A 27,970-nucleotide genomic window follows, 5' to 3' on the forward strand; every position below is an offset into this window, starting at 1 on the left:
GAACGGCAGACGACGTTACATCAAAAGGATTGGTACGGGAGGCGGCGTGTGGACCCACTGCCTTAAGGGCTGATTATGGCCCCACGTTCACACAACGCAAGGGGGTGACGGACCCCTTACGTCCTTACCGACCCTTCGTGCATCCACCGCAAGGGCCGGACGTGCGCCTCCCAAAAATTGTAACCTTCCGTCGAGGCGACGCAGCAGCAAGGCCTGTGATTGGTCCACTTCCTTAAACACGACGCAGAACCATAAAGGTTCACGAATGCGTCGAAGCGTCTGCGTGGTCGTTGCGTTGCGTGAGCGGCAACGCCGGATCATAATCAGCCCTTTGCAGTTTTCTAAACGTTAAGGGCCTTGCGCTGGTGGGTACAGCGTTTTCTTTGCCTAAAGGTCCCGTCAGAGCTGGAGAGCCTGACAGCGAGGGCAGCGCGAGTGGAGGCCCGGCCTTGGCAGCTGTGTCCTGTGTCTGCTGTCAGAGCCCGGGGGCCACATTGTTTGGACACCGGGGCCCATTGTTGCCCGTTCGGCTGAGCCTTCAAAAGCGTTATTCCCCCTCTACCCTGGAGCCGGCAGGGTAGCACAGATAAAGATCTGCTCACTTGGTACAAACGGTAAACACGTAAACCGCTGAGCTGTTTTTTTTTTCTCTCTCTCCGTCCCTCACCCCCCCTCCCCCCCCCCCACACACACACACACACATGATTGGGGTTCACTTTAGGGAAATGCTATAGTGCAACCATCATATATACCACTATTATAATCAAACCCCTCTTGAAACACATTTTTAACTTAATGCAGCACAATGTGAGCCCACCTTGCCTGTTTTAGGCTTCAATTTAATCTGTTGTCTCCCACCCAAGACATTTCATTCATATTAATAATAGAACATGACCGCCTGTCAGCTGATTATGGTATGGCTAAGTGGTGACTGTGTGGGGCAGAAGTGTCAGTAAATGTATTCAGTATGGTTCTTCTTTTTGAGGAGGGGAATCTAGGGTAATAGCTCAAGAATCAGAGGGTTCTAAAGAGGCAAGCAAAGAGTTTTCAGACGAAATCAGGGTAACAACATGAAATGGAAAAAAACTGGAACGCAAAGGCTAACAAGGATTAAACCCAGCAGGCTTAACTGTGCCGAGCATTTTCCTAAGGCAGAAGAATCAGGCAAAACTCCACGCGCCGACCTTCCAACTTAACAAAACCTGACTTGGTTTTGCCTAGTCATGTGACGGCGTCATTTGACTGCAGCAGTCGCCCTGGGGCGGCCGACACAGGTCTCATGTGAAGGGGACGGCGGACACACAAAATATCAGGGGGGGCCCACGATGGCTCGTCGGAGCTGTCAGCCCAGATGAGGGTGTCTCCTAAGATGCTCATGTGACTTTTGTTTTCCAGAGCCTCGCGTGCACGTGTAAAGCTGCATTCCAGCCATTCCATGCCCTTTAATCAGCGGGCAGACAACGGGGCAAAGCGCGCTCGCATGTGGAGGTCACAATGTGCCCTGCTATGCGTGTGCCGTGTTTACACTGGGGAAGGGTGGCTGGGATGTGGACACTGGACAGACTGACAACAGGTTCACCTGGAGCACCACCAGCTGTCCTATACAGGAGGAGCTCGCTCTCTCTCTCTCTCTCTCTCTCTCTCTCTCTCTCTCTCTCTCTCTCTCTCTCTCTCGCTCTCTCTCTCTCTCTCTCTCTCTCTCTCTCTTTCTCTCTCTCTCTCTCTCGTCATGTGAAAAAGCTATATGGGAAGTGCCTAGCCAATTGGTATCCTGACTAATGTGTGACACAAAACTAAAATAGACTAAATACAGCACTGAATCTTTGCGTTTGCATTTGTTTTACAATGTATGCCAAAGATTATCTCCTTGGTTATAAATGGTCATTACGGAGCTCAATAGCGCAGATATAATTTGATACCAACCCACTTTTACAGCCTCTAGGCCAACCAAATGCAATGTGTCCTTTAAACCCGGTGGGTGAGCTAGGCGATATGATAAGTCGCTTTAAACATTTCGCACAATACAACATTCAAAACGTTCGGCTTTTACGCAATACTCTTTGAGTTCCCTTCATCAAATGAAAAGACCCTGACCGATAACATTTTAAGACAGATAATAAAACACGGTACCCTATATTTCTATTTAACGATGCTACTTTTTATGTCAAAGAAAAATTACTAATTATAGAATAAGATAATCAAATAGGCACGACTGGCGTGCGATGAACGCCCTTGTTCACAACCCATTAAATTTTCAAATTAGCCTGGTTATTATAAAATACAATGTTTAAAATAAAATTACAATAAATATCCCTATTATTCTTTAAAAAAAAAAAAGGCTTACCTGGAAAGGCAGTAAATTGTTGCCGTTGTCGGTCCTAAAGGCGCTGTCCTCCACCCAGGACTTGGGGGTAAGAGGGCCAGCTCTTGGGAATTTCGGAGGCGCAATGACATTGCCGGAGTAGGGTTTTTTCATCGGGGAGATGGGATTCAGGGGAGAGGGCACCCCGACTCCCACGCCGACCCCGACGCCCACGGCTCTCCGAGGGTCCCTTCCAGCCTGCATGCCGCTCCATGGGTTGGAGGCGGTGCTCCAGGCGGCGTTCTGGTGGTTATTCCAAGACGAAGACGAGGCCGGAGCAGGTGACCCCTTGCTGTTCATGATGGTCTGGTAAGCGTTTCTCTGGGGGAATGGGCCTTGGTTTGGGCTCACGGGGGACCTCCTTTGCTGGGGCTGCTGCTGCTGCTGCTGCTGCTGTTGTGCTTGCTGTTGCTGCTGCTGCTGTTGCTGCTGCTGCTGCTGATGATGATGTTGAGAATGAGCCAGGCCGAGCTGAGGTGAGAAATTACCTCCGAACACCGGGTTGACATGGGGGAAGTTCTGAAAAAGCATCGTTCCGTTCACCGAGGGTATTCCTTGGAAAAAGCTGTCGTCCGGGCCGGCGTTCGAGCTGCCCGTGGACCAAGTGCTGCCGAACGACGGAGAGAGGCTGCCTCCAGTCTCCTGCGGCTGGTGAAAACTCAACCCCGGCAGGATCGGCGACTCCATCTGCACTTTCTCTTTGTTGTCCAGCACTAATGAAGCCGCTTGGTGGGACACACTCGACGGACTGCTCTCCTCGGATGAAGGGGGTTCAAATGAGGGGGCCGGGGTAGAGGGAGGGTCTACGTTTGTTGGATCTTGCTGATGGTGAGGCTGCGGGGCTTTGTTTTTGTCCATCAGTAAATCATCCTGCATGGCTTGCTGTGCTGAAAATGGGAAAAATAGAGACGACGAGTTGTTATTATTTAGGATATCATATAGGCCCACTAGGCTCGCCGGGGTGTTACATTTGAGCGACAACTTCGACAAGGACATGTTAGAGCAGCCAGCCAACTGTGAGGCGAATTCGTTGTCACCCATTTAACCGAAAAGGGGAAAAACAAGCATTCATACACGAATAGAGTGATACCGATTGACACCAAATGGATTGCCTTCGCCCTCTATGTACAACGATACACACACAAACTGCGGAGCATATGCAACCGATATTCACCCGAATTCGCCACGTCTCGTTTTCCTTCACGCAGGAACTCTGAACTGCGACGTAAAACGGATTCTGGTTTTCCTGAAGGACCTCCCCTGTTTGAATTTGCATACGTCAATAAATACAGCTGTCCTTCAAAAAAAAAAAAAGGTTAAAGGCGTCCTGCGTTGACATACCACACTGTAACGCCGTGTTATCTGGTTTAAAAGGCAAGGGGCGTCTCTCTTTTCTCTCTGCTGGCGATAGAAACGGAGCCCAGAACATTACGCACTCGCCTGTGCGCCGCCCGGTCCGGGGTAACTTTATTATAGAACACCCTATCCCAATAATTAGATATCGGAGGGCATACGGAACCCTAGCTCAGTGTCCGAGTGACTGCTATCCCTGATGGCTCCAGGATATGTCCATACATGCCGCAATTTAAGTCGACACTAGACTGCTGATACAGTCACGGGTAGAATAACAGAGAGCTCCACCCAGCCAGGTCAAGTTTTCTTCTTAATAAACTAGTTCCTACGCGATACGTTTCAGAGACTATATCTATATGCCATATGTATACGAATAGGATACATGGGGAGGCGTATGGTGAAGACAGTTAACCTACAAATAGTGTTATAATAACACAAATAATCAATCGTAGGCGTATTTCCAAAAACGATGCATAAGAAGATATTATAGGGTCAAACGTTTTATCCATAATCTGTGGAAGAATCGGTAGGGTTTGACGAAGTAACGTCGTATAGTAAGAGGGATTGCAAAGTGTCATAGCCCTCTTACATTTTGCGCAGACGCGCAAAACGCAGCAAAGATCAGGCGACATGGAATGGCCTATAATCTGTTAAAATGTCATAAAAGCATATTGATGCACTAATTATAACACAGATGGACTGCAAGGTGATCGCAACGGACTGCAATGCACACACACACACACACACACACACACACACACACACACACACACACACACACACACACACACACACACACACACACACACACACACACACACACACACACACACACACACACACCGGTTAATCCTTGTTTCTTCCCGAAGCGCTCCGTTTCCAAGGTCATCAAGCAATATGACTCTATATCAAATCTATCTGCCATTTATACATATGCTAATCCCCAAATATCCATTCGCTGTTCAAGAATTTCCATAGGCATATTCTGTAATGGATTTAAACCCCCCTTAGTCCATATGTTCCCCACATAATCAACATGCAGACCTGCGTCATATGTTCGTCCAATGTTAAAAGTATATTACCTTTATCGTTCACCTTTAGGGTCTCTGTAAATAAAGCTATTTCTGTTTGCCTCGCCTGGGTTTATGTCAAACGATCTACCCTTGTGTGGAGATAGTCAGCAGTTGCCTCAACAGCTGATGAACTGCGGCGCATGGACGAACAGCAGAGGATCCCGGGAGTTGTAGTTCCTCTGTGATCCACTCCCCATACTCTCAATGTTATTCCGAAAGTACCAACGTTTATCATTAGAGGCTCATTTAAATTCGTTTAAGCAGTTTTCATACCTTTATATCTTTAATAATAAATCCATAACACACTTTTGAGATCAAACACAAAATCGATGGGCATCTATTGCAATAATATATCACATTAATTTCTGACTAATCTAGACAGATAGACAGTCAGACAGACAGTGACACAGACAGTGAGACAGCCAGACAGACAGACAGCCAGCCAGCCAGACAGACAGACAGACAGTGGAACAATTATACTCAAAGCAAATTGATACCAACAGAAAACTCCATAGGCCTGTGTTCTTCAGATCGGTATATTTTAATGTGAAGGGAATAATTGGCACATAGAACGAAAATGGCAGCAAATTCCATATCTATAGTCCTGAATCATTGTACAATAACGTGCCATAATGACTTTCACGTTTGCAATTTATACTGAGCAAGAATAGCATGGGTATCTATCTAGCCAATTAAACACCTTACCGCTATATGAAGTGTTCTGTAGCCATAGATGTAACTTCATGGTGGTTGCCCCCGTAAAAAGAGTTGTCAGCTCTTGGGAGGATCTGTCGGGGTGGTTCAGATCAACAATTTTATGTTTTGGAGACGAGGGAATGCGATATCTGTTTGAACTACATGTCCCGTGTTGTCGGCACAACACAGGGCGCTTCAAGCGTCAACGTCGTCGTTGTTTTGATGACGCGATACGTCAGGGCACGTCGCGCTAACCCAGGGGCGGGCCGTCCACGCAGCAAACGGTCATGCTGGTGTGTTCGAGATAAATAACGTCTTTATCGTCGCCGTTTCAATTATGTTTTGAAATTAGATTGAAGGTCACGAATGTGTGATATTAAGAGTGGGGTGACCGAAGACGGGCCGTTATTAGGGATACACTATTTGGCAAACGCGCGGCCGACTCTCCTTAGCAACACAAAGGCCGTTTTAGCTTGTTAGCTACTCTCAGCTAGTGATTGACTGCCACCGCAAGCTGCACTAAATTAACGAGCCTGCCTGGCAGTTTTTATATTATAACGAATTCAACTTTGGCAACTTGCAGATAGGTGACCTGTTTCCATCTCACGATAATGGCGGAGCAGAGTGCCGTGGTTATGCAGCAGAACTTGGACAGGTGAGTTCGAGCAGAAGGCCAGTTAGCCTCCGTAAGCTAACGCCAGCTGAGCTGAAGTTTCACTTTGTTCAAACATTTCTTGATGTGGCACACGTGCTTCTAAACCTCCAATGCATACGTGAACAGGTGACGGCGCCAAGCGGTCCTAGTCTCATGGGCATCTTCTGGGAATGCCCCCAAACTGAGAAAGTCAGGGGACACTCCCGTCAATACAACTAGCATGTTACACTACTCTTGCGTTATGTGCGGTTTTACGAACTATGAGTTATAAACGTTGCAATTGTTAACCATTATGCAGAGTTAATGCACCTTTCGTGAGTTACTGATGCAATTTAACAGAAACTCCCTCAGGCAAATGCTCGATTCACACAGTGTGCTCGTTGCTGTGTTCAGGATCCAGAAATAACTTCTGTCCTACTGGTTTGACATGCCAGCCACTTGTATAATCATTCGTCCTCTATGAGCAACTTGAACCCCGTTTCTGCATTAAAGCATTAGATCTCTCCACAGGTTTGACAGCAAGACCAATTCGGTAAACATTGCTGTTAACGCAATGAGGTTAGCTGAAATACTGTTTCAACTGAGTAAACCTGACAGTAGTAATGAGGTCTTGACACTCTTTGGAGGGCAATTATTTGAACAACAATGGGGATCAGCTATTCACCTGTACTTAATTGTAACTGAAGTGAACAATTTGGATACCAGAACTGTCCCCTTCTATAATATATATGTATGTGCTTCTTGGTGACTTGGAGACATGTGCACATAGGTCAACGACATTTATTTTACACAACTTTCCATAAATGCTTTTGCAGACTCCATGAATGGAAGATAAGTTTGAATTAGGAAGTTAACTTAATAAATATGCTAGCGTTAATAAATATATTGTTGCTAGCCTCAGACTTCCAATACTTAGATCAATGAATGTTGGCTAGCATTGATCAGACGTTTTTTTTTTTTACATCTCACTCCTTATTTCAATTGTTGATTGTCAGATGACACACCAAATTATTGGGTGATGGTTCAATTCATTTTTTTGGACGTAGTTGTATGTAGCGTGTAAGTTATTTGACATGTGTAATGAATAACAGAGAGGATGACTTGTTGGCTTGACACAAACCAAACATAAACATTAGGCAGCATGACAAAAAAATTAATAGTCCAACTTTAAAATCAAGCCTTGTACTGGGAACACTTCCTTATGGTGTTTCTCTAACATAATGTCTGTGTGTTCAGTGGTCTGTGTCCTAGGCCTGCCGTCATGTGACAGTCACGTGTGTTGGTGCTTAGGCCAATAACCCCTGGCTGTGTTTTGACAACAGATACCAGGAGGATGTATGCCATGGGCCCTTTATGGATGTAGTGCCAGCCAGCCTCTATTGGTGATGACCAACACATGCCTCAGTGGGTGCTTATCTAGCCTGGCCACAAGCTGAATACTTTCCCTCCAATGCCTCTTTCCAAAACTGGAAGTGGAGACAGGTTCAAACAATTCATCTCGACCCTTTTCACAAGTCTTATGCCTCACTTCTCCCCGTCTTACTCCGTCATGGCGTGATCCTGATGACTTTATTTGGCATCATTCAATGTATTTAGCGTGGATGTTCTGTGCAAACATGGTGTACATTTCTTTAGCAAGCGATCAATGAAAACAAAACATAATTGTATCATTGAGTACTTATTTTATAACATCCATTTAAAGAGGGTCAAGTTGTCACTTTCACATTGACGAAGGACAATGCAGGCTGCAGTTGTTCATTTCCTCTTCACTTTTTTTTTACTTCACAGCAAGTTTCCGCTACGGTTCAGCTGTAAGCGCCCCCAACTGGTTTGGACGGTAAATTATCGGTTCTGTTTAGCTTTTGCTAAATTGGGGTTAGGGTTAGTGAGGTTTCACCCTCGATAATAGCCTGACTCTTGTTTGACTGGGCTATTTTATAAGCACACTCCAAATCTAGCATTGTCTTTGATTGGCAAGCTGGGCCCTCGGAATCGTATCGTTATCATACATCCTTTTTCGTTATCATTCACCTGTTGCAGTCTACTCACGGATTGACCCTCTAGGCATTTCAAACTTTTATTTTAATGAGCTTCTCTGGGCCCGTGCCCCTCGCTCCTGTGCTTTGCTGCGTGCTACGGGACCTCCCGTTTTCCCACAGTCACGTGTCGCCGTCCATTGAAAAGGCTCTTTGTGGAGCGTCCAGGGCCCTCCTTAAAGAAGTGAAGCCTGAGCGGGGGGACGAGGAGGAAGTGGCAGCGCTGTCCACTCGTCTTTGTAATGCAGTCAAAACACTATTGTCTATTTCTTCCACCGCGAGGAAGAAAGTCTTTATTTTTCGCTTTTCCCCTTGGTGCAAAAAAACACCCGTTTATAATAACGTCAATTCATAATGACTCTTAAATTGTATCCACATTCAAACTTGGCATCAGCCTATATAAGAGAAATATGGTTGCGAAAACGCATTATGGATTTGTCTCCAGAAGGAGTCAATTATGGGTTGCTCGCCACATTGAGCCAAAAGAGCCGTTTGAGTTGCCTGTGTAGTTGAGTGGTAAATTCACCGTGCTCTGTCAAAGTCTTAGGAGGCAGCCCTCATCAGCCCGTCTGTCATGTCATTTCAGTGGAAACTGTCCTTACTCCATCGAAACGGAAAGCTTTTGAGAGTAAATGCTTTTATTTATTTAATTTTTTCGTCTTTTAATTTTGTATCATACAGAATTGCCCAGTATTCAAGTAACTTGAGTTTACTTGAGATATGCCATTCCAGTTCAATTTTGTGGATATGAACAGATAGTTTTTCAATCACTGTTAACCTATTCTCTTCAAGTACGACTGGTGCAGTGCACCAAGTCCCTGATTCTATTTTCATCCCTGCCAAATTCAAGGTTATTATTCTGGGGAACTCTCGTGACAGGTGTTAATCTCCATTCAGTCCCCTTTTGTAGCGTATTGCTTTGGCTTATCTCCTGTTTTCTGAGCGTTCCCTTCAGCAGGTTAGAGTCTACAGCCAGCAAGAGATTATAGGTTTATATTAACAATATGGTTTAGGGTGGTGGTCGTCTCGAGATCATTTCTTGATAATGAACAACTTGGTATGATTTTACAGGCACTCGCAAAGCACGCGCATCTATCAAGCATTCTGGTAATCATCCTTCATGCATTGAAAGTGTTGCGACTCCAGCACGTAATCTAACCACAGTCTGCGGTAAGAGAAGTAGCTGTATATAGTATCTGTCGGCTTGAGAGAAGGACTACAGGGGCAGTGGCTGGAGATTCGTCCGGTGAGGCCGTTGAGAGAACTGGAGGGTTAAAGTTTCCGAAGGAGCCCGAGATTGATCATTCGGGACGTAGGCTGGCCATGTCACCGAGCACCCCACCCCTAGGCAGCTCTCCTAGGGCCTCATGATTAATTCAGCACCGGGGTAGTATTGGAAAATCAGGCAGCAGGCAGCAACCTGAGCAAAGAATCCAAGCTGACTGTGGCCACTGCCTTTCACAGAACCACACACCCATCCGCTCCCCCGCACAGGCCTGCGAACCCAGTCCCCCACCTCACCCAATCCCCCACAGCCGCAAATAACAGGCCCCGCCATGTGCCCAGGACAGGAAGATGACAGAAGGCCAGAGATTTGACATCCATTATTCAAGTGTAGGAGCAGGCAGGCTGAATTATACATGGCAAATAATAGGGCACTCTCTACAGACACATCTTGTCCCCGCTCAGGCCAGTTCCCTGTATGATGAACTTTTGGAGGGGGATTTAGGCAGTGTACAAGTGAAGGAAGCAAAGGGATGTTCAGTCCATCATTTAATTGTTTTCTGAACTTCATGGTTTGGAGGGTTTTTTGTAGGGATGCACCGAAATAAATTGTTGGCCGAAACCGAAAATGAGGAAACCAAGGCCGAAAACCGCAACACCGAAAGAAATTATTATGCCAATTATTAGTACCATTTAGGGTTGCCGCGGTATACGGTTGTACCGGTGTTACCGGTGTTGAGGCCAACAGTGTGCAACACAGTTCTCTTTTTTTCTTTTCCAGTAATAATAAAAAAAAAAATTGCCGTAATCTTTAGGCCCAATCCCTACGAGAGCTCCCCGCGCTTCGGCCATCCGGAGGCGCACAGAGCTTTTGGCCGTGATATTATCTATAAAATTACATTATACTATTATATATAGAACGTTATAAGACGCTGTTACCGAGAATTGCCGCGCTGCCAGACGCTGTCACCGAGTGTGAGAGGAGAGTTTTCCGTTTATACTCGGTAATACCGGTGTTGACACGAGTGTATTACTCGGTGTGAAAATGTCCACAGCGCGGCAACCCTAGTACCATTGCATTTATGGCTAAGCCTATGACTGTGTACTAACTTCTTTAAAATTAAGTCATTGCAATTTTTGCAAATCGCTATAAGTGGGTCTTTCTCAGAAACATTGAAAAAACGTCCACACCGCAGACATATTGGCGCTTATCCAGACAAGCGTGTGCTGGCCGCGCTTTTTGTTTGCGTCATCACAAATTTCTGTTTCTGCCGTGTTTCGGTGATAAAAGTATTTTGGCCGAATTTGCCAAAAATTCGGTGCATCCCTCGTTTTTTGTTTCCATTTTGAGAGGCTGTGGTGTAGAAGTTGATACGTCGTTTCCGGGCACTGCGGCTAATGAATGCTCTATGGTTTTCCTGTTCCTGTGAAGGGGAAGACATTCTTGAAGGCCTCCTCGTTCTGAACATGCCTGTTGTGTTCCTGGGGCCTTTTCTGGTCAAGAGCATTGCTGGGCCTGTTGTCGATGCATTGGTGTCCTTTGGCCTCAACCTTTCTGCAGACCTTGCTCTTGAGTCCTTGGTATGCTGTCAAAAGATGACATGAACAAAGACAAATGGACATTGCCAAAGCAATGTCCATTTGTCTGCTATGTCAGCGCTCAGTGTTGACATACTGACATATTTGAAGATATGAGAGGCATATTGTTAATGCTAAACAAAGGGTGTGAGTATAGACTACATCTCTATTCATCTTGTTATCTATTTTAATTTAAACTATTGGTTTATGGGAGGTGTGTAAATTCATCACGGTTTCATTCATCCGTTGAAATATCGTCTTTCTAAGCGGTTCAGTTTAATTATGGTGATGAGGAAGTAAATGTCATATCCAGATAGCTAGGAGATGGTTGAGAGGCGCAGTTACACAGCCAAATCATCTCCTAGCAACAAGCTTGTGGTCCACCCAAATTACTTTGAAATTGGATTTAAGAGAATATCCAGGGGCGTTCAGGACTCCTGCCATATTTTATACCTAGTTATCACACTGCTCAATGCCTCAAGAGCTATGGTTATTCCTCTTTAAAACAGGGACCTAGCTAGCCTAAAGCCTAAAGGATAAGAAAAACGACATGTCCTGCGAGGACTGTCGACACACATTGGTTTGGGAGCAGGCGCCATTGACGTGGCCCTATGTGTCTGCATTATCAGCTGCTCGGTCCCTGCCTATGAATATTTATCCTCGTCGAGTCACTCTTTTCATTAGGAATGCCACTGGTCCGGATCCCGGAGCTGAGCGCACCCAGCGTAGCAGGGGTGGGGATTCGTCCAGCCACCGCTGTGCTGGTGATTAATTATGGAACGGCAATATAGTGTCGGAGAAGTACTGCACACTGGATATCCAATATACTCCCAGATGTTGGAGATGGAGCGGCTTTAATTCATCACTGCCACACAGGGCTGAAACCCAAAACCCCCCTCAGTCGTAGAGGGCCATTGTCTGCCACAATTAGTTTGAGGGGTGCACTGGACGCTGGCCAGGTCTCACGGAGCACCATTCTGATGTGTGCCGGGGCATGGTATATTCTAGCCGTCACTTAAATAAATAAACGGATGCTCGTCTAGTCTGTATAGGGTTGTAAATGAGTATTTGAGCTGCATGACATGAGATAGAAATGTATTCTGGTCATCTGTCTAGGTTTCTAGTGCTACAGAAATGAATCTCCCTACACAGGCGCCTGGCTTAATCAAATGTATCCTTTGGCTACCGTCAATTCAATCGAAGTAATCTGTTGGCGTGGTTGTTTCCTTATTACACATCTTTCTGGCTATAGGGTGTCGCCTTGGGTGCGAGTTCAAAAGTTCAACGTTGTTCTTGCTGATTGTCCGGTGTTGTGGGTCAAGGTTCCTCCTATTGTTTGTACATTGCACCTGCCTCAGCATCGTCCCAGGTTTCAGTCTGTCCTTCATTTGGGTTGATTGAGTGCTGCTCTGATATTGCTAGAGCTGTGCGGTGCCTAATGAGGCCTAAATCGAAACGAAATCTGATACAGATAACAATAGCTTGTATGGTACATGTTTAGCTCTTGGCTGATTAAAAAAATAAATGAGTGGAGTCATTGGCCTAGAGTGTTTCTGTGTAGGGCGTTTGGTCTAGTTATCCCAGAGAGACTTCTACCTGCTACTATGAGCTATGATTAACGAGCATTATTCCAAGTACAGTAAAAAGGCCCAGTTGCCACTATCGGAATGAACCTCCTGCCAAGTCTGGTTCAAGCTACTGCTTTGACTTGTGTTTGAAGAGTGACTTTGTGTTGCTGACTGCCCACTTTTCCTCTGAAAGAGGACGTTTAGGATTACATTACGGTGCCTCTCTATCTGTCTGCCACTGCCCCCGATGGCTTTGGACAGTGCAGTCACAGTGGTTTTACCTCAGCTTTGAGTTCAGCTTAATTTACACCAGACCTCAGCCTCCTCAATATGAATGGCGAAAGTTTTAAAGAATAATCCATTGCTTTAGCTTATCTTGTATTTGCTATTATTTCCAGTAAAACAATAAATGAGTGTAGTCGGTGCAACCATTTAAACACAACGGTTTGAACATTTGCTGTTATGAAATAACTTGAGTGGTGTCATGGTTTGATCCAGAAGGTGTGTGGCAGAAGCCGCCCCCTCCGGTCTCGTGTCCCCGCTCCAACGCTGCACGTCTGCTTGGGTTCCAGGAGCTGCTGGGTGTGCTTTGCCACCGACGAGGACGACCGCGCGGCCGAGTGGGTCCGTCCATGCCGCTGCCGGGGCTCCACCAAGTGGGTGCACCAGTCGTGCCTGCAGCGCTGGGTGGACGAGAAGCAGCGCGGCAACAGCACGGCGCGCGTGGCCTGCCCGCAGTGCAACGCCGAGTACCTCATCGTCTTCCCCAAGCTCGGTGGGTAGCCCCCCGGACTCCCTGCCCCCGGACAAAGCCTCCTCAACCAACAAAAGTCATTAGAATGAGATTATCATGTTCCTGGCGCCATGCTGAAAGTGTTAAGCCTTGAGATTATATTCTGAAGTACCTTATTGGATACTCTAACTAGAAGGGACCGTTAATAATTGAGTTGCAAGACGCAGGCCTTTTTCTCAGTTTAAGTTATATTTAAACAATTCCAGTGCCACATTATTTGTGTGAAACACTAATAGGTAAATGATTAACTATGTAAGAATAGTAAAACAAGCCTTTTCAAGTAAGTCAGCATTGCAGTATTGGCCTTTCCTGGCCAACCAGTATTACGTTTGAAAAATTGCATTCAAGTTGGCATCACGATGAGGGTTTCTTCTGAGTGGAACTCTTTAGTAGGCAGCAGCTGTAACTAGCACCAGCTCCCGAATCTGTTTGGTTTTTCATGCCCGGCTAGATGTTTGTTTACTGGGCAACCGACGTCATCACCGCGGTGCAGAGTGTAAATATTCCCCTTCAGCCTGACGGGCATCAGAAAGGGCTCTCGTGCAGTGTGCGGACAGGCTTCATGCAAAGAGACAAATGGCAGTTTGGAGAAAACGCTGCTGTAATTAGCTTGACACGTCAGAGAGAGACAGGGGGCCTGTTTCTACTTAGTCATCTGCTAAATACTTGCCCACTAAAGCTCTGCCTTCGGCCAGATTGTGGGCACTTTCCTTCCTCAATGTATTTCCCTGCTTTTTGTTTGTACACACAGTTAGAGGTCAAATAACCTCTAAATAATTTGTTTTAGTTTTGCTCCAAACTAAATGTTTTGTTGACGGAGAATAATTTTCTACAGCTTGCCAAGCTATCGTTTCAGGATGGAAAAGAATACATGCCATTGTGTCTAAGACGGAGGCCCTGTAAAGAGGAGGGCAATAGGTGTAATTTGAGCGCAGAAGACAATGTGTTCACGTGGGGCTCAGTTGGTAAACAGGTCTGTGTATATTTATAGGAACGGAGCTGTGCTGTCAGTCAGGTTCCCTCGCCCCTCAGTCTGTTGGTTTAGGCCCGGCTGTCTTCAGGGCTTTCCTCTTTTGTTGCATGACCTTTTCTGCAGTTTTCAGAGAGCTGTGTTTTGCACCTGGCTATGTTTGTGATCCCTCAATCACCAGAATTACTTCTGCAGCTTTAGGCGGCTTAACTGCATCTATGGAATTATAAAATGTTCATTATTGGCTCAACTATAAATAAAATAATGAAATAGAGTACCTTATTTGTTGGGTTGAAAAAACAATGAATTATTCAAAACATAGATTTTTTTTTTGTCAGGTTCGTTCACTTTACCCCCGGAGGACCGATGCATCGGTTCGTATCTCAGTTAGGAAGACGGTTATAAATCCGAAAGACGTTTAATTGGCATAGTGCAATGTGTCACCAAATCAGGTGTTGCTGCTTCCAGCATCGGGCCCTCGGGTTGTTTAAGGATCTCTTCTGTTAGCCCAGTGCTACCTCATTTAGAGTTCTGTCTCGGGCCGCTTCCTTCACCTGCCGTGGTCATCAACAGCCAGCCAGAGAAAGAGAAAAGTTGCCGCACAAAGTTAAATGTTAGTTTTCCATCTCGTCGCCCTTTTGTTTTTCGTCTTTATATCTGCTCAATGTCCTCGACTGCGCTGCTGGTTTTGGCAGCAGCAAATGTACGGCGGTGTAAATTTGGATAAAGGCTTCCTCTGAATCGTGTCGTGGCACACATGAGGAATCGTAATGTGTGGCTCATTGTCTCGTCAGGCCTGGCCACGAGTGACCCGAGACCTGTGTTGATTTGGATTCGGCTCTGTTGTAGTCTGTCTGGTTTGCTCTAAAACATCCACTCACACAGTCTGAGGTTTGTGGTCGCAGGCTTTGTGTCGGGACCGCCTCTTGTTTGGTTGATTGAGATGAGGTCTGGCAAGGTTCAGCCTCATCTTGTCCCAATCATCTGGATGTTGGGGGAGCGAGCGGGCGCAAATGGGTTCTGGATTATGAAATAAAGACTCAAGTCTGAGGCTCTTTCAGCCATGGAAATTGTGTTTTGGCTGCATCCACAGATACGAGGCCTAATGATGTAGTGCGCTGATGAACTCGATCATGGTCTAGCGTATGGACATTATAAGCCCCACTCTAGTATTCCTTACATATTTTTAGTTGTTTAATGACTTAATAGCACTCTCTGGGGTGAAACATTAGTTCCACCATGATTGACAATCATTCAAACAATGGGCTAATATAGTAAAAGTCACTTTGGCTCAATATTACATAAAGCTCCTACCCTATTGTAATTATACCTCGCACAAGTATACTTAATAACATTGGACCAACCATGTTTTCCCAGTGAAGCGTGACATTCTATGTCCTTAGCCAGTGATATGCATTGAGGGAAAGGCGGTAAAACCTGGCTGGAGGGGGTGACCAACAGTGCCTTCGCTAATGTTGCAATTTATTATCTGTTTGGATCATAATTAACAAAGCTAGTGGGGCTAGATTAGAAACATTAGTGTCGTAGTGTTTGCTCTAATGGACATCCTTTCCTATCCGTTTTACTGGTGTCCTTTTGTTACATCTGTCCTTCGACGGGAACATTTGCAAAAACAATAGTGGGAGTCATGCAAGACTCCAAAGGGGTTTATTTGAGAACAGCCCTATTGATGTATGTACAACAAAAAAAAAAGCAATCCCATTTCTGAAATCCCTTTGCGGCGGTAGAGGAGATGTGCAGCTGGGAGGGTGGGGGAGGGAGGGGAGAGTGGGGGAGGGATGGGGAGGGGTAAGACGGGATGGAATGAGGCCGGGGGAGGGGCGCAGGGGGCTCGGAGGATGACACAGCAGAGGGGGAGGGGGGGCTAGACTGCTGCTCTGCGGCGAAATCGTTAATATCTCCACAGCTTCTAAAAATAGACCCGACCCGTGGACCAATCGGATCGGGGAGGCTGACACCTGGCTCAGCGGTGAAGTCTGGCCAGCGCGCCCAGACTCGTCCTTCACACCCGCTTATATCACGGACTCTACGCAGCACACGCGTGACGCAGCATCGTTGGGACGGGCCGCGGGGACACGAGGTCTGACACCAGCCCGCGTGGCGTGTGACGGCTGCGTCACAACGGCAACAGACGGCTGATCCACCGATATTTCGGCCGGCCGATATAATCGGGGGATATTTGCGTTTTTTACGTGTACCGGGCGTTTTTTTTCGCAGATTCTTTTTATTATTATTTTTTTCCGGCATGATTTACAGAAAGTTTAATAAATGTTCCTTTTTAAATTGAGACTTGTAACATTTGTTATTGAGTGAGCAAAAGCAGTATCGGCTACAAATGTCAGCTCAAGAAAATCGGTATCGGCGTATCGGTCATCGGCTAAGCCTAAAAAATCCATATGGGTCGATCCCTACTACAAACCCTAGCTGTGAAACGCCTGACCTCGCTGCTGGTGATCATGTTGCTCAGTTTCTCCACATCCTAGAGGTGCTACCTACCTGTGACCTCCTGTGGCGTTGGCTCAGGCCCCATTAGGAGATGACGTCCAGAAACTTATTTACAATTTACATGCGTCGACAAATTGCATTTAGATGTAAATGTACAACCCTTAATCCAAAGGCCCACTGCGTTTTCAACTTTAATGTAGTGTAGAGAAAAGCACCAATTGAGACAATCCACTTCTCAGTCAAACAACCGGTGTTTCTAGCATGAGCCATGTGAACTGATCTGTATTTCTGCTCTTTCAAAAGGTGCGGCAGTAGTGTTTTACTGCATCAGAGCCACCTGCTTTATCATAGAGTCGGTCGCTCTACGTGGATGATTAAATGACAGTCCATCGTTAATGTCACGTGTTGAGGTGGAGTGGTGGAGTGGTTTCCTCTGGGCTGCTCTGGAGGCCAGCCCGTTGAAGCAGGCCGGACAGGCGTTCCTCACGCTGGGATCCCTCGGGCGATGCCCTCTGCCCGCTAAGGATCAGATGGAGGATCAACTGGAGCTAAAGAGCACCACTTCTGTTAACCTGTGGTTTTTATTGCGCTCTGCGGCTTAGCACGGCCGTGATGGAGGTGGGCGTCACGGCTGGCCACGCGCGCGGGCCGGCTGGGTGGCTCTAAGCCGTGCCGCCCCCCCTCCCTCGTCCCTCCGTCAGCACCTGCTCTGGAGCCCGGGCCAGCCGTGAGTGGTTTGGCCGGCGCTCTGAATGTGAGGACAGCGCGTCCTTGCCACGCCTCCTTCGCTTCTGCGTGCAGAGAGTAAACAAGTCAGCTGACGCATCGTGCCAAGCCCTCCCTCCCAGTGCACAGGAACGGAAGTCCTCCCCCTCTCTCCTCCCCCTCTCTCCTCCCCCTCTCTCCTCCCGTTTCATTATTTTAATTATGGAATCTGCTGCCAGTGGCGAAAATGAATTGCCCAACTGGCCAGATTACCGACCGCCATTAAGGGCGACCTGTTTTTCTCCGGCCATGTTGGCCTGATCCGCAGGGAGGAGGCGGAAGGGATTCTGATTGCGTCATCAGAATATGTCAGATTAATGCGCTCGAGCGCCGCAAGATCAATGTGCTTGGCGACCGCCGGTGCAGTAAAGCAGTGTGCTGAGGAGTGTCTGGCTCGGCAGCAGGCAGAAGGCACTCTGCTCCTGACTTACTGTGGAGACGAACTTCTCCATTGTGCAATTAGACTCTGCAATGTGCCAACCCTTCACCACTTTGTCCATGTCCTTCAGTGAGGGTACTGTATATATCCTCTGCTGATTGGTCTCCCAATGTCAGGGGCGCTCACTTAAGGAAATCAGTTTTGTAGAAAATGTGTGTGAACCTCGGCGGGGTAGCGGGTGATTTGTGGGGCGCACAAAGTCCTGACTTGTCTTCAGACGCCTGAGCCCATAGCCTTAAAATAACGCTAGGTTCTAATTTGAGAAAACCGCCACTATTAACGTTCGTCTAGCGGGCTGACACACCGAATACCGGGACGGCCCAGCAGAGCAGCTTTCACACCACGCTCACGCCCTGCTCAACCTGATCCGGCTCGGGTGGAAAGACAGAAAGTCGCGAAACGTGGGTTGACACCATTTCATTGAAATGACGCCGATTGTTTTAAGATTGAATTTGGATTACTTTTTGAATGGGCCATTGGGTGAATTCCCTGAGTCACCTGGCTGTGGCCTGTGGAGTCATTCCTCTCCCTGTCCCTGCCCTGTCAACTATGGGTTGTTTGCTTTAGTCTTCTTAGCTGAAGAAGAGCTCATGAAAATGACCGATATTTAGAGAGTAAAAATAATGTCAATATGTACCATTATTGAAACAAGTATTTGATGTAACCATTATTATATAACTCCTAGATAGATTTTAATTATTTATGTCGTGAAAAAAGTGGTGTTCTAAAACCATAACTGAAGGGATGTGTAAGGCATGATGTATGTAATGCACGCCGAACGGCCCCAGTGTGTCCCAGCCTGGTGTGGCCCTCGTCCTGTAGCTGCTGTCCCTCACCACAGCCTCCTCCTCCTCGTCCTGTAGCTGCTGTCCCTCACCACAGCCTCCTCCTCCTCGTCCTGTAGCTGCTGTCCCTCACCACAGCCTCCTCCTCCTCGTCCTGTAGCTGCTGTCCTTCACCACAGCCTCCTCCTCGTCCTGTAGCTGCTGTCCTTCACCACAGCCTCCTCCTCCTCGTCCTGTAGCTGCTGTCCTTCACCACAGCCTCCTCCTCCTCGTCCTGTAGCTGCTGTCCTTCACCACAGCCTCCTCCTCCTCGTACTGTAGCTGCTGTCCTTCACCACAGCCTCCTCCTCCTCGTCCTGTAGCTGCTGTCCTTCACCACAGCCTCCTCCTCGTCCTGTAGCTGCTGTCCTTCACCACAGCCTCCTCCTCCTCGTCCTGTAGCTGCTGTCCTTCACCACAGCCTCCTCCTCCTCGTCCTGTAGCTGCTGTCCCTCACCACAGCCTCCTCCTCGTCCTGTAGCTGCTGTCCTTCACCACAGCCTCCTCCTCCTCGTCCTGTAGCTGCTGTCCTCCACCACAGCCTCCTCCAACACCGCCGCAGCCCCCCTCAGCCTCGTCCACCTCCTGGGCTGGTTATTATTAGGCTCTGCGTGGGACTTGTGCAGTGAAGAAATCCGGTTGCCTGAATATTGCGTGGTCTTCCTGGAGTCGCCCTCGCCATCCCTGGGCGGAGGACGCGGATAGGAGGCCGTCGCGATGCTCCCCTGCTCCTCAGGTCGTACCTTCTCAGGTGTTTGGAAGAGAGGACTCGGTGACTAAAGTGTTTGGTATCAGGCTAGACCTTAAACCATGTGGTTTTGATATCGCTGCCTCTTCCTTGTTTTCAGTTCTCAACCCAACTATGCCCCAAAAGGGCTAAGGGCATGCCTGATTGAGTGGGATATTGCTGCTCCATGTTATACTAGTCTACTTCATTGTTTAGGTCTCCAAGTGGACTCGTACGTTAGCCAAGAAAGACCTGGGAGCAACCGTCGGCCCCAGAAGTTCCCCCTGCGGTCTTTGGGGTAGCACCTGAAGTAACACACACTTGTTGTGTGGATGCGTGTAGATGATGCCTGTTTCAAACCAGGGAAAGGGACACGGGTCGGGTTTACAACAGAGAGACACGCCAACGAAGACACAAAGACGATGTCCACTGCGCCATCACTCCTCCTGCGGGGTATTATTGCCTTGCTCGAAAATTGCCATGGAAACAAATATTCACAGCGTGACTCACCGTGGGCCGTCAGACTCACCGACTGGAACATGTTTAAATGTACGTCTGTCCTCGTCGTCACTGGAGGTTAAGACGATTCATGGACCCGGCTACTTAGAGTGGGCGTCAGGTGTTACCTGGTGGACCACTGCTGGCTCTACCAGGGCTCTGGTCTCTCTCTCCCCCAGGGCCAGGCTCTACCAGGGCTCTGGTCTCTCCCTCCAGGCCCGGTGGTGTATGTGCTGGCTCTAACGGGGCTCTGGTCTCTCCCTCCAGGCCCGGTGGTGTATGTGCTGGCTTTAACAGGGCTCTGGTCTCTCCCTCCAGGCCCGGTGGTGTATGTGCTGGCTCTAACAGGGCTCTGGTCTCTCCCTCCAGGCCCGGTGGTGTATGTGCTGGCTCTAACAGGGCTCTGGTCTCTCCCTCCAGGCCCGGTGGTGTATGTGCTGGACCTGGCCGACCGGCTCATCTCCAAGGCGGGGCCCTTTGCGGCAGCGGGCATCATGGTGGGCTCCATCTACTGGACGGCGGTCACCTACGGGGCCGTGACCGTCATGCAGGTGCGTCCTCGCGGGGCCTGGGGAACGTACACAGCACGCCCTGGACCAGCACGCAACAATGGATTAATGCACCTTAAACTCTAACGGCCAAAGGCCATATCTTTGTATTTAAGAATAGATGTACTGCATGGTTCTTAAAGAGGATTTCCTTAAGTATATACACGCTACAGCCTCTTCATCCTCGGTAGCTTTTAATTTCCAGATCCCATTCGTATTCCTTTCTGTTGTTGATCTGCTCTCCACGCGCGCACCGTCTTTATTTGTTCTTAAAACGGAAAATGATTTTCATTCGGGATGCGTCCGCCCCCAGCAGGATTGAAACTGCTGCATCATTGTTCTCTATTCAGCAGCCATTTAGTGTTGGCTCCTTCATGGCGCATAGGAAAGCGCACTGACGAGGCCCCAAACCATTAGCGTTGGTTCTGAGGGCCATTGTTTGGACCAATATTGCGATTGTGATTTAATATGCAATTTATTTTTATTTATTAAGTTCCTTTTGTTCTGTTTTATTCACTAAAGAAAGCTCTCTGTCCCTAACCCTCTGGGGGTCCCAGGTGGGGGCCCCTAACCCTCTGGGGGTCCCAGGTGGGGGCCCCTAACCCTCTGGGGGTCCCAGGTGGGGGCCCCTAACCCTCTGGGGGTCCCAGGTGGGGGCCCCTCCCGGCGTAGTGCTGTCTGTCCCTAACCCCCTCCCCGCTGGTCCCAGGTGGGGGCCCCTAAAGGTTTAGCGTAGTGCTGTCTGTCCCTAACCCCCTCCCCCGCTGGTCCCAGGTGGGGGCCCCTAAAGGTTTAGCGTAGTGCTGTCTGTCCCTAACCCCCTCCCCGCTGGTCCCAGGTGGGGGCCCCTCCCGGCGTAGTGCTGTCTGTCCCTAACCCTCTGGGGGTCCCAGGTGGGGGCCCCTCTCGGCGAAGTGCTGTCTGTCCCTAACCCCCTCCCCGCTGGTCCCAGGTGGGGGCCCCTAAAGGTTTAGCGTAGTGCTGTCTGTCCCTAACCCCCTCCCCGCTGGTCCCAGGTGGGGGCCCCTAAAGGTTTAGCGTAGTGCTGTCTGTCCCTAACCCCCTCCCCGCTGGTCCCAGGTGGGGGCCCCTAAAGGTTTAGCGTAGTGCTGTCTGTCCCTAACCCCCTCCCCCGCTGGTCCCAGGTGGGGGCCCCTAAAGGTTTAGCGTAGTGCTGTCTGTCCCTAACCCCCTCCCCGCTGGTCCCAGGTGGGGGCCCCTCTCGGCGTAGTGCTGTCTGTCCCTAACCCTCTGGGGGTCCCAGGTGGGGGCCCCTCTCGGCGAAGTGCTGTCTGTCCCTAACCCCCTCCCCGCTGGTCCCAGGTGGGGGCCCCTCTCGGCATAGTGCTGTCTGTCCCTAACCCTCTGGGGGTCCCAGGTGGGGGCCCCTCCCGGCGTAGCGCTGTCTGTCCCTAACCCCCTCCCCGCTGGTCCCAGGTGGTGGGCCATAAGGAGGGCCTGGACGTGATGGAGCGGGCGGACCCCCTGTTCCTGCTCATCGGCCTGCCCACCATCCCCGTCATGCTGATCCTGGGGAAGATGATCCGCTGGGAGGAGTACGTGCTGCGGCTCTGGAGGAAGTACTCCACCAAGCTGCAGATCCTCAACAGCATCTTCCCAGGTGAGGGCCGCCCGGCTGACTCTCCTCTACTACTGTTCTACTACTGTTCTACTACTGTTCTGCTTCTGCCGGGTTCTCCGGCCCTCGTGTTGCACGCCGCTCCAGGGTCGACGCTCTGATTGGCCTCTGGCGAAGACGAGGCCATGGGTATCGTTAGGAGCTGAGCCATCGGGTTGTCCTCTCTGCTCCCTGACGAGACGCTCGGTACCTCGTCCGGTCCGGAGACCCACCACACACACACACACACACACACACACACACACACACACACACACACACACACACACACACACACACACACACACACACACACACACACACACACACACACACACACACACACACACACACACACACACACACACACACACACACACACACACACACACACACACACACACACACACACACATTCCAGATGTTGTAGTTAAAATAGAGTATGTAACGAGTTGAACCGTGTCAGAGATTAAATGGGACTACTGTATGTCCTCCCATCTGTCCTTGTGGGGACAACCCTATTTTGTCTTAAGTTCGGGACTGACTCTGGAAAAGCCAAGTTAAATATTGGAACGTTCATCCAGCCGAAATAATAGACAATATATTTCCTTCATTTCTGCCAATCACGGAGCTTATGGATTCTACAGGCTTTAATCATCCAGCCCGGAGCCTGTTTAACTGAGTGACGATATGTTATCAGGGCTGTAGTCGACAGAGTCAAATCTGAGCTGATGGAAATTTGACCAATCGAAAAAAATGAAATGGTCTTTATATCCAGATGAGCTAACGGGCCACAGCGCACAGCGTTGGCTCTGTGGGCGGAGCCTGGCCACAGCGTTGGCTCTGTGGGCGGAGCCTGGCCACAGCGTTGGCTCTGCGGGCGGAGCCTGGCCACAGCGTTGGCTCTGTGGGCGGAGCCTGGCCACAGCGTTGGCTCTGCGGGCGGAGCCTGGCCACAGCGTTGGCTCTGTGGGCGGAGCCTGGCCACAGCGTTGGCTCTGCGGGCGGAGCCTGGCCCGAGCCCGGCTGGGGGACAGCGGAGCTTCAGTCGTTTGAACCATAACCCTAACCCTCCAGACGAGCCATGGAGTCGCATAGGAAATATAAACCCCAGTTCCATTCGATCTTAGTCTATTAAACCATACGCTTATTAAAACCTATAATCTTTTTGTTAATGAATGTTATTCCTAACACAATATAGCCTCACTCAAAAAGATCCTGTTACTCTAACCCTCACAAAATGACCACTAACGACTGGACCACAAACGACTGGACCACAAACGACTGGGTGTTGGCCTCGTCCTTCACCACACCCAGGCACCGTAACCCCCATCCCGTCCCGTAACCCCCCCCCGTGCAGGGCGGGGTCCCCTCAGTATCCACTGTAACCCCCCTGTCTCCCTGCAGGGCTGGGCTGCCCGGTACCCCGTATCCCGGCGGAGGCCAACCCGCTGGCGGACCACGTGTCCGCCACACGCATCCTGTGTGGCGCGCTGGTGTTCCCCACCATCGCCACCATCGTGGGGAAGCTCATGTTCAGCAGCGTCAACTCCAACCTCCAGAGGACCATCCTGGTCAGTCACTGCACACACACACGCAGGCACACACACACACACACACGCACACGGGCGTACACACACACGCGAACACACACACACACGACTACACACACATCTGCACACGCGACTACACACACATCTGCACACGCGAACACACACATCTGCACACGCGCACACACACATCTGCACACACGCGCGCACACACACGCGCGCACACACACATCTGCACACACGCGCGCACACACACATCTGCACACACGCACACCCATCCACTCTGCCTCAGACCCCCCAGGACTCCTGCCCGTCGTTTGGGACCACACACGGCGCTCCCCTTCTCGCGGGGGCCGGTCACTGGCGCGGCGGGGCTCGTGTGACGGCGGCTGAACCCTCTGTTCCCCCCCAGCCGGCTCTCTGAGCGGGGGGCGGCCGTAGCCCCGTATGCGTTCTTAAACAGCGCCACTCCCGTGGAACGGCGGAGTCGCTGTGTCGGAAACCAGACGGGCGGCGTGGAGATGAAAGTCGACACTAGATGGATGGAGCGACGTCTCCAACACCCAACGTGCTCCGAGTTGTGCTCGGGTCTGTCCGGTAACCCTCCCCATGTCTCTCGTTCTCCCCAGGGAGGCATCGCCTTCGTGGCCATCAAAGGGGCCTTCAAGGTGTACTTCAAGCAGCAGCAGTACCTGCGGCAGGCCCACCGCAAGATCCTCAACTTCCCAGAGCCGGAGGAAGCCTAACGGGTCCGTGGTGGGGGGGAGGGGGAGTGTGAAGGACAGACAGAAGAGCAGAAGCCAGTGACCGGTAGGGATGGGGATCGAAACCCGGTTCTATCAAGGACCCGGTTCCACTTTTTTCAAAACCCGAAAATCATTAACGCTTATCGATACCACTATCGAGTCCCGTCGTTCAATTATTATTATTTTTGTCCCGTAGATCCTGTAACGTAATGTTGTGTCTCTCGTGTCGCGTCACGGCATTTAAATCAAATCGATCCAATCACTGCAGCGTGTCCACCAATGTTTTTGAATGGAATTGTAAGCAAACAGGTACTACAAGTAAAACTAGTGAAGTCTGGCAGTTAACTTTGCTCGCAAGGATGGCTGAACGGGCGAAAAGGGTGAAAATAATTTATTGTAAAGGGAGGGAACACAACCTCAATGGCCAAGCACATTAGCATTGTGCATCAAATAAAGGCCAAATGCAGTACCTTCGACTGTCTGAGTTCAAAAGATTGTCTCCTCCTTCTCCTGTCGCACCCCAGACGGGCCCGTCTTAATCATCCACTCAAAGTACGAGCGGTAATCGCACACAGACATTGTCGCTAGACCCGTCAGTTAAAAATAGTAATCCAATTGTGAAATCGGTGTTGTAGTCAGCACCATACGAGTTTCAGATGTGCTGCGTGATGATGTGTTGAGGTTGGCTCAGTAAATCATGAAGCGTTCAAATGTAATATAGAGAAATGGTCAATTGAGTTTTTGGTGAGAAACATGAGTAATACTGTATTACTCATGTTTCTGTATTACTAATACAGAAGCGTGAGTAATACTGTATTACTAATGTTTCTGTATCACTAATACAGTTGTATAGTGCTCTAATCATTTTAGTATATAATTAAAACTACTGATGTCAATATTTATTAAGAATTACATATTTAATTTAAAATACAATTTATTTCCTAAATATTTTCCTCATCACTAAAAACGCGTCGTATTTCCACCGATTAATAGGAGAGTATCGATAGTGGTATCGATAAAGACTCGGATCGTTAAGGAGTATGGAAAATGGTATCGATATCAATAAATATGAATGATCCCCATCCCTAGTGACCGGGCCCTCCCAACCTTCTATCACCCCCTCATCTCTAGACACAGACCACACCTCCTCCCTGATGTCATCGTGCTGCTGCTGCTGCAACCCACATTCAACGCTAGGATGATCACCAAACCCACTGCCATCGCACTTGTGTTTTTAATGACTGTTTGACGCGACCGCGAGCTGGGGACGGACACGTGAGACTTTGAGGGCAGCGCCCGGCGGCACATGTTGCACAAACACACGACACAAGCGCTTCTCTCCAGGAAGGTACTGCGGGTGTGTTGCTGTGTGCAAAGCAATCACTCCTCCAGTACCCCTGTCAACTTGTATGAACGTATTTTATGATGATCGGGGAAGAAATAAATGACGCAGGCACATGTATTTAGAAAGTTTTATAAAAGGAAATTATTAATAAATTGTTTTATAATGTTTGTTTTTCAGATTTAAAAAGTCCCCTTTACTCAGGTAAAGGGGAGGTGTCAAATAAATATTATTATTTTATGTGTTGAATGTATTAGTGATGAATAAAATGCGTTAACAAATGAGACTTAAATGATTAACCACAACTACCAAGCGTTAAGCTAGAGGAAAACTAACCGCTTCTTCAACCTGCGCCGGAAGGCCGAGAGCTTACGTTCTCTAACCTGTGACTGTCTGCTCCGTATTAGTCTACTTTAACCTATTGAACCACGGCCACCAATAGGCTGCTTAAACGCTGGCATTTCAGACACTTCCTTCAATGCAAGGTTTCGGATTAAGCTACATGTTGGTAGAAGCGGGCCCTGGCGACTCAGGGAAGAGAAGCTGTTATACGATTATTTTCATTCTGTGAAGAAAGCTCAGAGGGCTGTGCCGAGACGACTGGATCTCTCCAAGACACCCAAGATGACTTCAGGGCAATCGGCACACCTCCCCAGGTGATGGGAAGCAGGCCCAGCGCGGTTCCTTCCCAGAAGTGTTTTCTTTCAGAGCCTGTCCAGTGACGTTCTCTCCCCTGGTGTTTATGTTCCGCTTTCAGTTTTAAGTGCAATTTCCATTTTTTTTTTCCCCCCCGCTCTTGTTTTGAAATCTGGTGACTCTTTTGGCTTGAGTGACTTCAAGGCCAGGCCCGGGTGAAAGCCTTCTTTGGACGATTGGTTGGTAATTATCTAAACATCTGGATCAGGACATGTACGTCTGATTTAGGAAATCCATCAGTGGCACTATTCTGATGTTAATCATGTAAAAGATTTCACATTTCTTGGAGCAAAGACAATAAATCGACTGCAAAGCTTTATGGTTAATGGTCTCCTGTGTGATCTTGATCAATATATAAAATAAATTGAAATGCATGGGTCATTGTTAACTGGTCTTCCATATGACTTTAGGAATAAAATACACGATTAATCACGAACCTTTAGTCATCTGCATTAACTCTACAGAACCAAGCTAGGTGCACCTTTCTGGCACGGGGAACTGATGGCATGACAAGTCTCTTGCTCTCCAAGATAATGTAAAGAGGTCCTTGATGCCAAAAGAGAAGTTTCTAATCTGTTGAAGAAAATACATTATTCAATGTCTACCTTCATGGTCAATGTGAATAAATGTTTTTTTTGTCAAACTGAAGTGGATGTAACATTGTTGGGATTTTTTTTTTAAAGAAGTTGCAAGGAAGAGTTCAATTACATCATTTATTAATTATAAACAGGAGACAAACTACAGTGTTGCATCACTGGATATGAAAATCGAGGCAAAGTATGTACCTTTAATGCTTTAGTTCGATTGTACACCATGATGTACATTCAACTTTTGGGTGGTCTTGTAAAATTGGCTTGCCGAAGGCTGGAATCATTGGGCAACGTTTGTTGACCTTCTGTTGCTGCTGGTTGACAGTTTCCACCAGAATCAATCGTTTCTGTTAACGTTGCAACGGATCATGCGCGTAAGAGGTTGCATTTGGGATCAAATCAAATTCATTAGGGACGTTATTCGCTTTGGTTAGTCAAGAAATAATAAAATGCTGGAAAACGCTGGAGAAGTTTTTGGTAACTAAATAAGCATTGTTTATTTGTATTTTGAATACTGCAGATGGTCGAACTACTAGGCCTGAGAGAAACGGTACACGGGTGGATGAACGAAAAAAATGACAAAACGGACTTTGGCCATGAAGTGACAGCATTTCCCAGCCAGCAGTCTGTTGACTTGGCGAAGGCCGGTTAGCACCTGAGAGAGTCGGGCCACGCCGTCGGCCCAGCGTGACTGCGGTTCCCTGCACTGTGTTCTTCTAGGCTGTGAGAACCATGGACCTATTAAAAAAATGAGAACGCGGTCCGCTGGGAGCACAGCATGCGGACATGGCTGTCATGGCAATACTAGTCAATAGTGCGGAGAAAGGTGATTTTAACATTTTCAAACCGATCG

At 48.5% G+C, this 27,970-nt stretch overlaps 2 protein-coding genes across 10 annotated transcripts in view; one reads left to right on the forward strand and one right to left on the reverse strand.

Annotated features, from left to right (window-relative positions):
* Window positions 1–5,662, reverse strand: part of cpeb3 (cytoplasmic polyadenylation element binding protein 3) — a 34,938-nt gene extending 29,276 nt beyond the window's left edge. For 2 of the 9 annotated variants that reach the window (XM_056609041.1, XM_056609036.1), the window contains exons 1-2: window positions 5,494–5,661; window positions 2,345–3,249 (exon numbers count right to left, since the gene is read on the reverse strand). In XM_056609041.1, coding sequence (XP_056465016.1) covers window positions 2,345–3,249; window positions 5,494–5,533 — 945 coding nt within the window. In that variant the 5' untranslated portion in view covers window positions 5,534–5,661. The other 7 variants (XM_056609040.1, XM_056609037.1, XM_056609043.1 and 4 more) reach the window with 6 other exon arrangements.
* Window positions 5,663–5,676: 14 nt separating this feature from the next.
* On the forward strand, window positions 5,677–27,952 carry marchf5 (membrane-associated ring finger (C3HC4) 5). The gene is made up of 8 exons (XM_056609052.1): window positions 5,677–5,777; window positions 6,068–6,139; window positions 13,118–13,320; window positions 20,448–20,578; window positions 22,013–22,196; window positions 23,601–23,767; window positions 24,373–24,553; window positions 25,621–27,952. The coding sequence occupies exons 2-7, from the start codon at window positions 6,096–6,098 to the stop codon at window positions 24,487–24,489; spliced, it is 846 nt and encodes a 281-aa protein (XP_056465027.1). The 5' UTR covers window positions 5,677–5,777; window positions 6,068–6,095; the 3' UTR covers window positions 24,490–24,553; window positions 25,621–27,952.
* The last annotated feature ends 18 nt before the right edge of the window (window positions 27,953–27,970 follow it).

This window comes from Gadus chalcogrammus, chromosome 15, assembly GCF_026213295.1.
Source record: "Gadus chalcogrammus isolate NIFS_2021 chromosome 15, NIFS_Gcha_1.0, whole genome shotgun sequence".
Taxonomy (NCBI): domain Eukaryota; kingdom Metazoa; phylum Chordata; class Actinopteri; order Gadiformes; family Gadidae; genus Gadus; species Gadus chalcogrammus.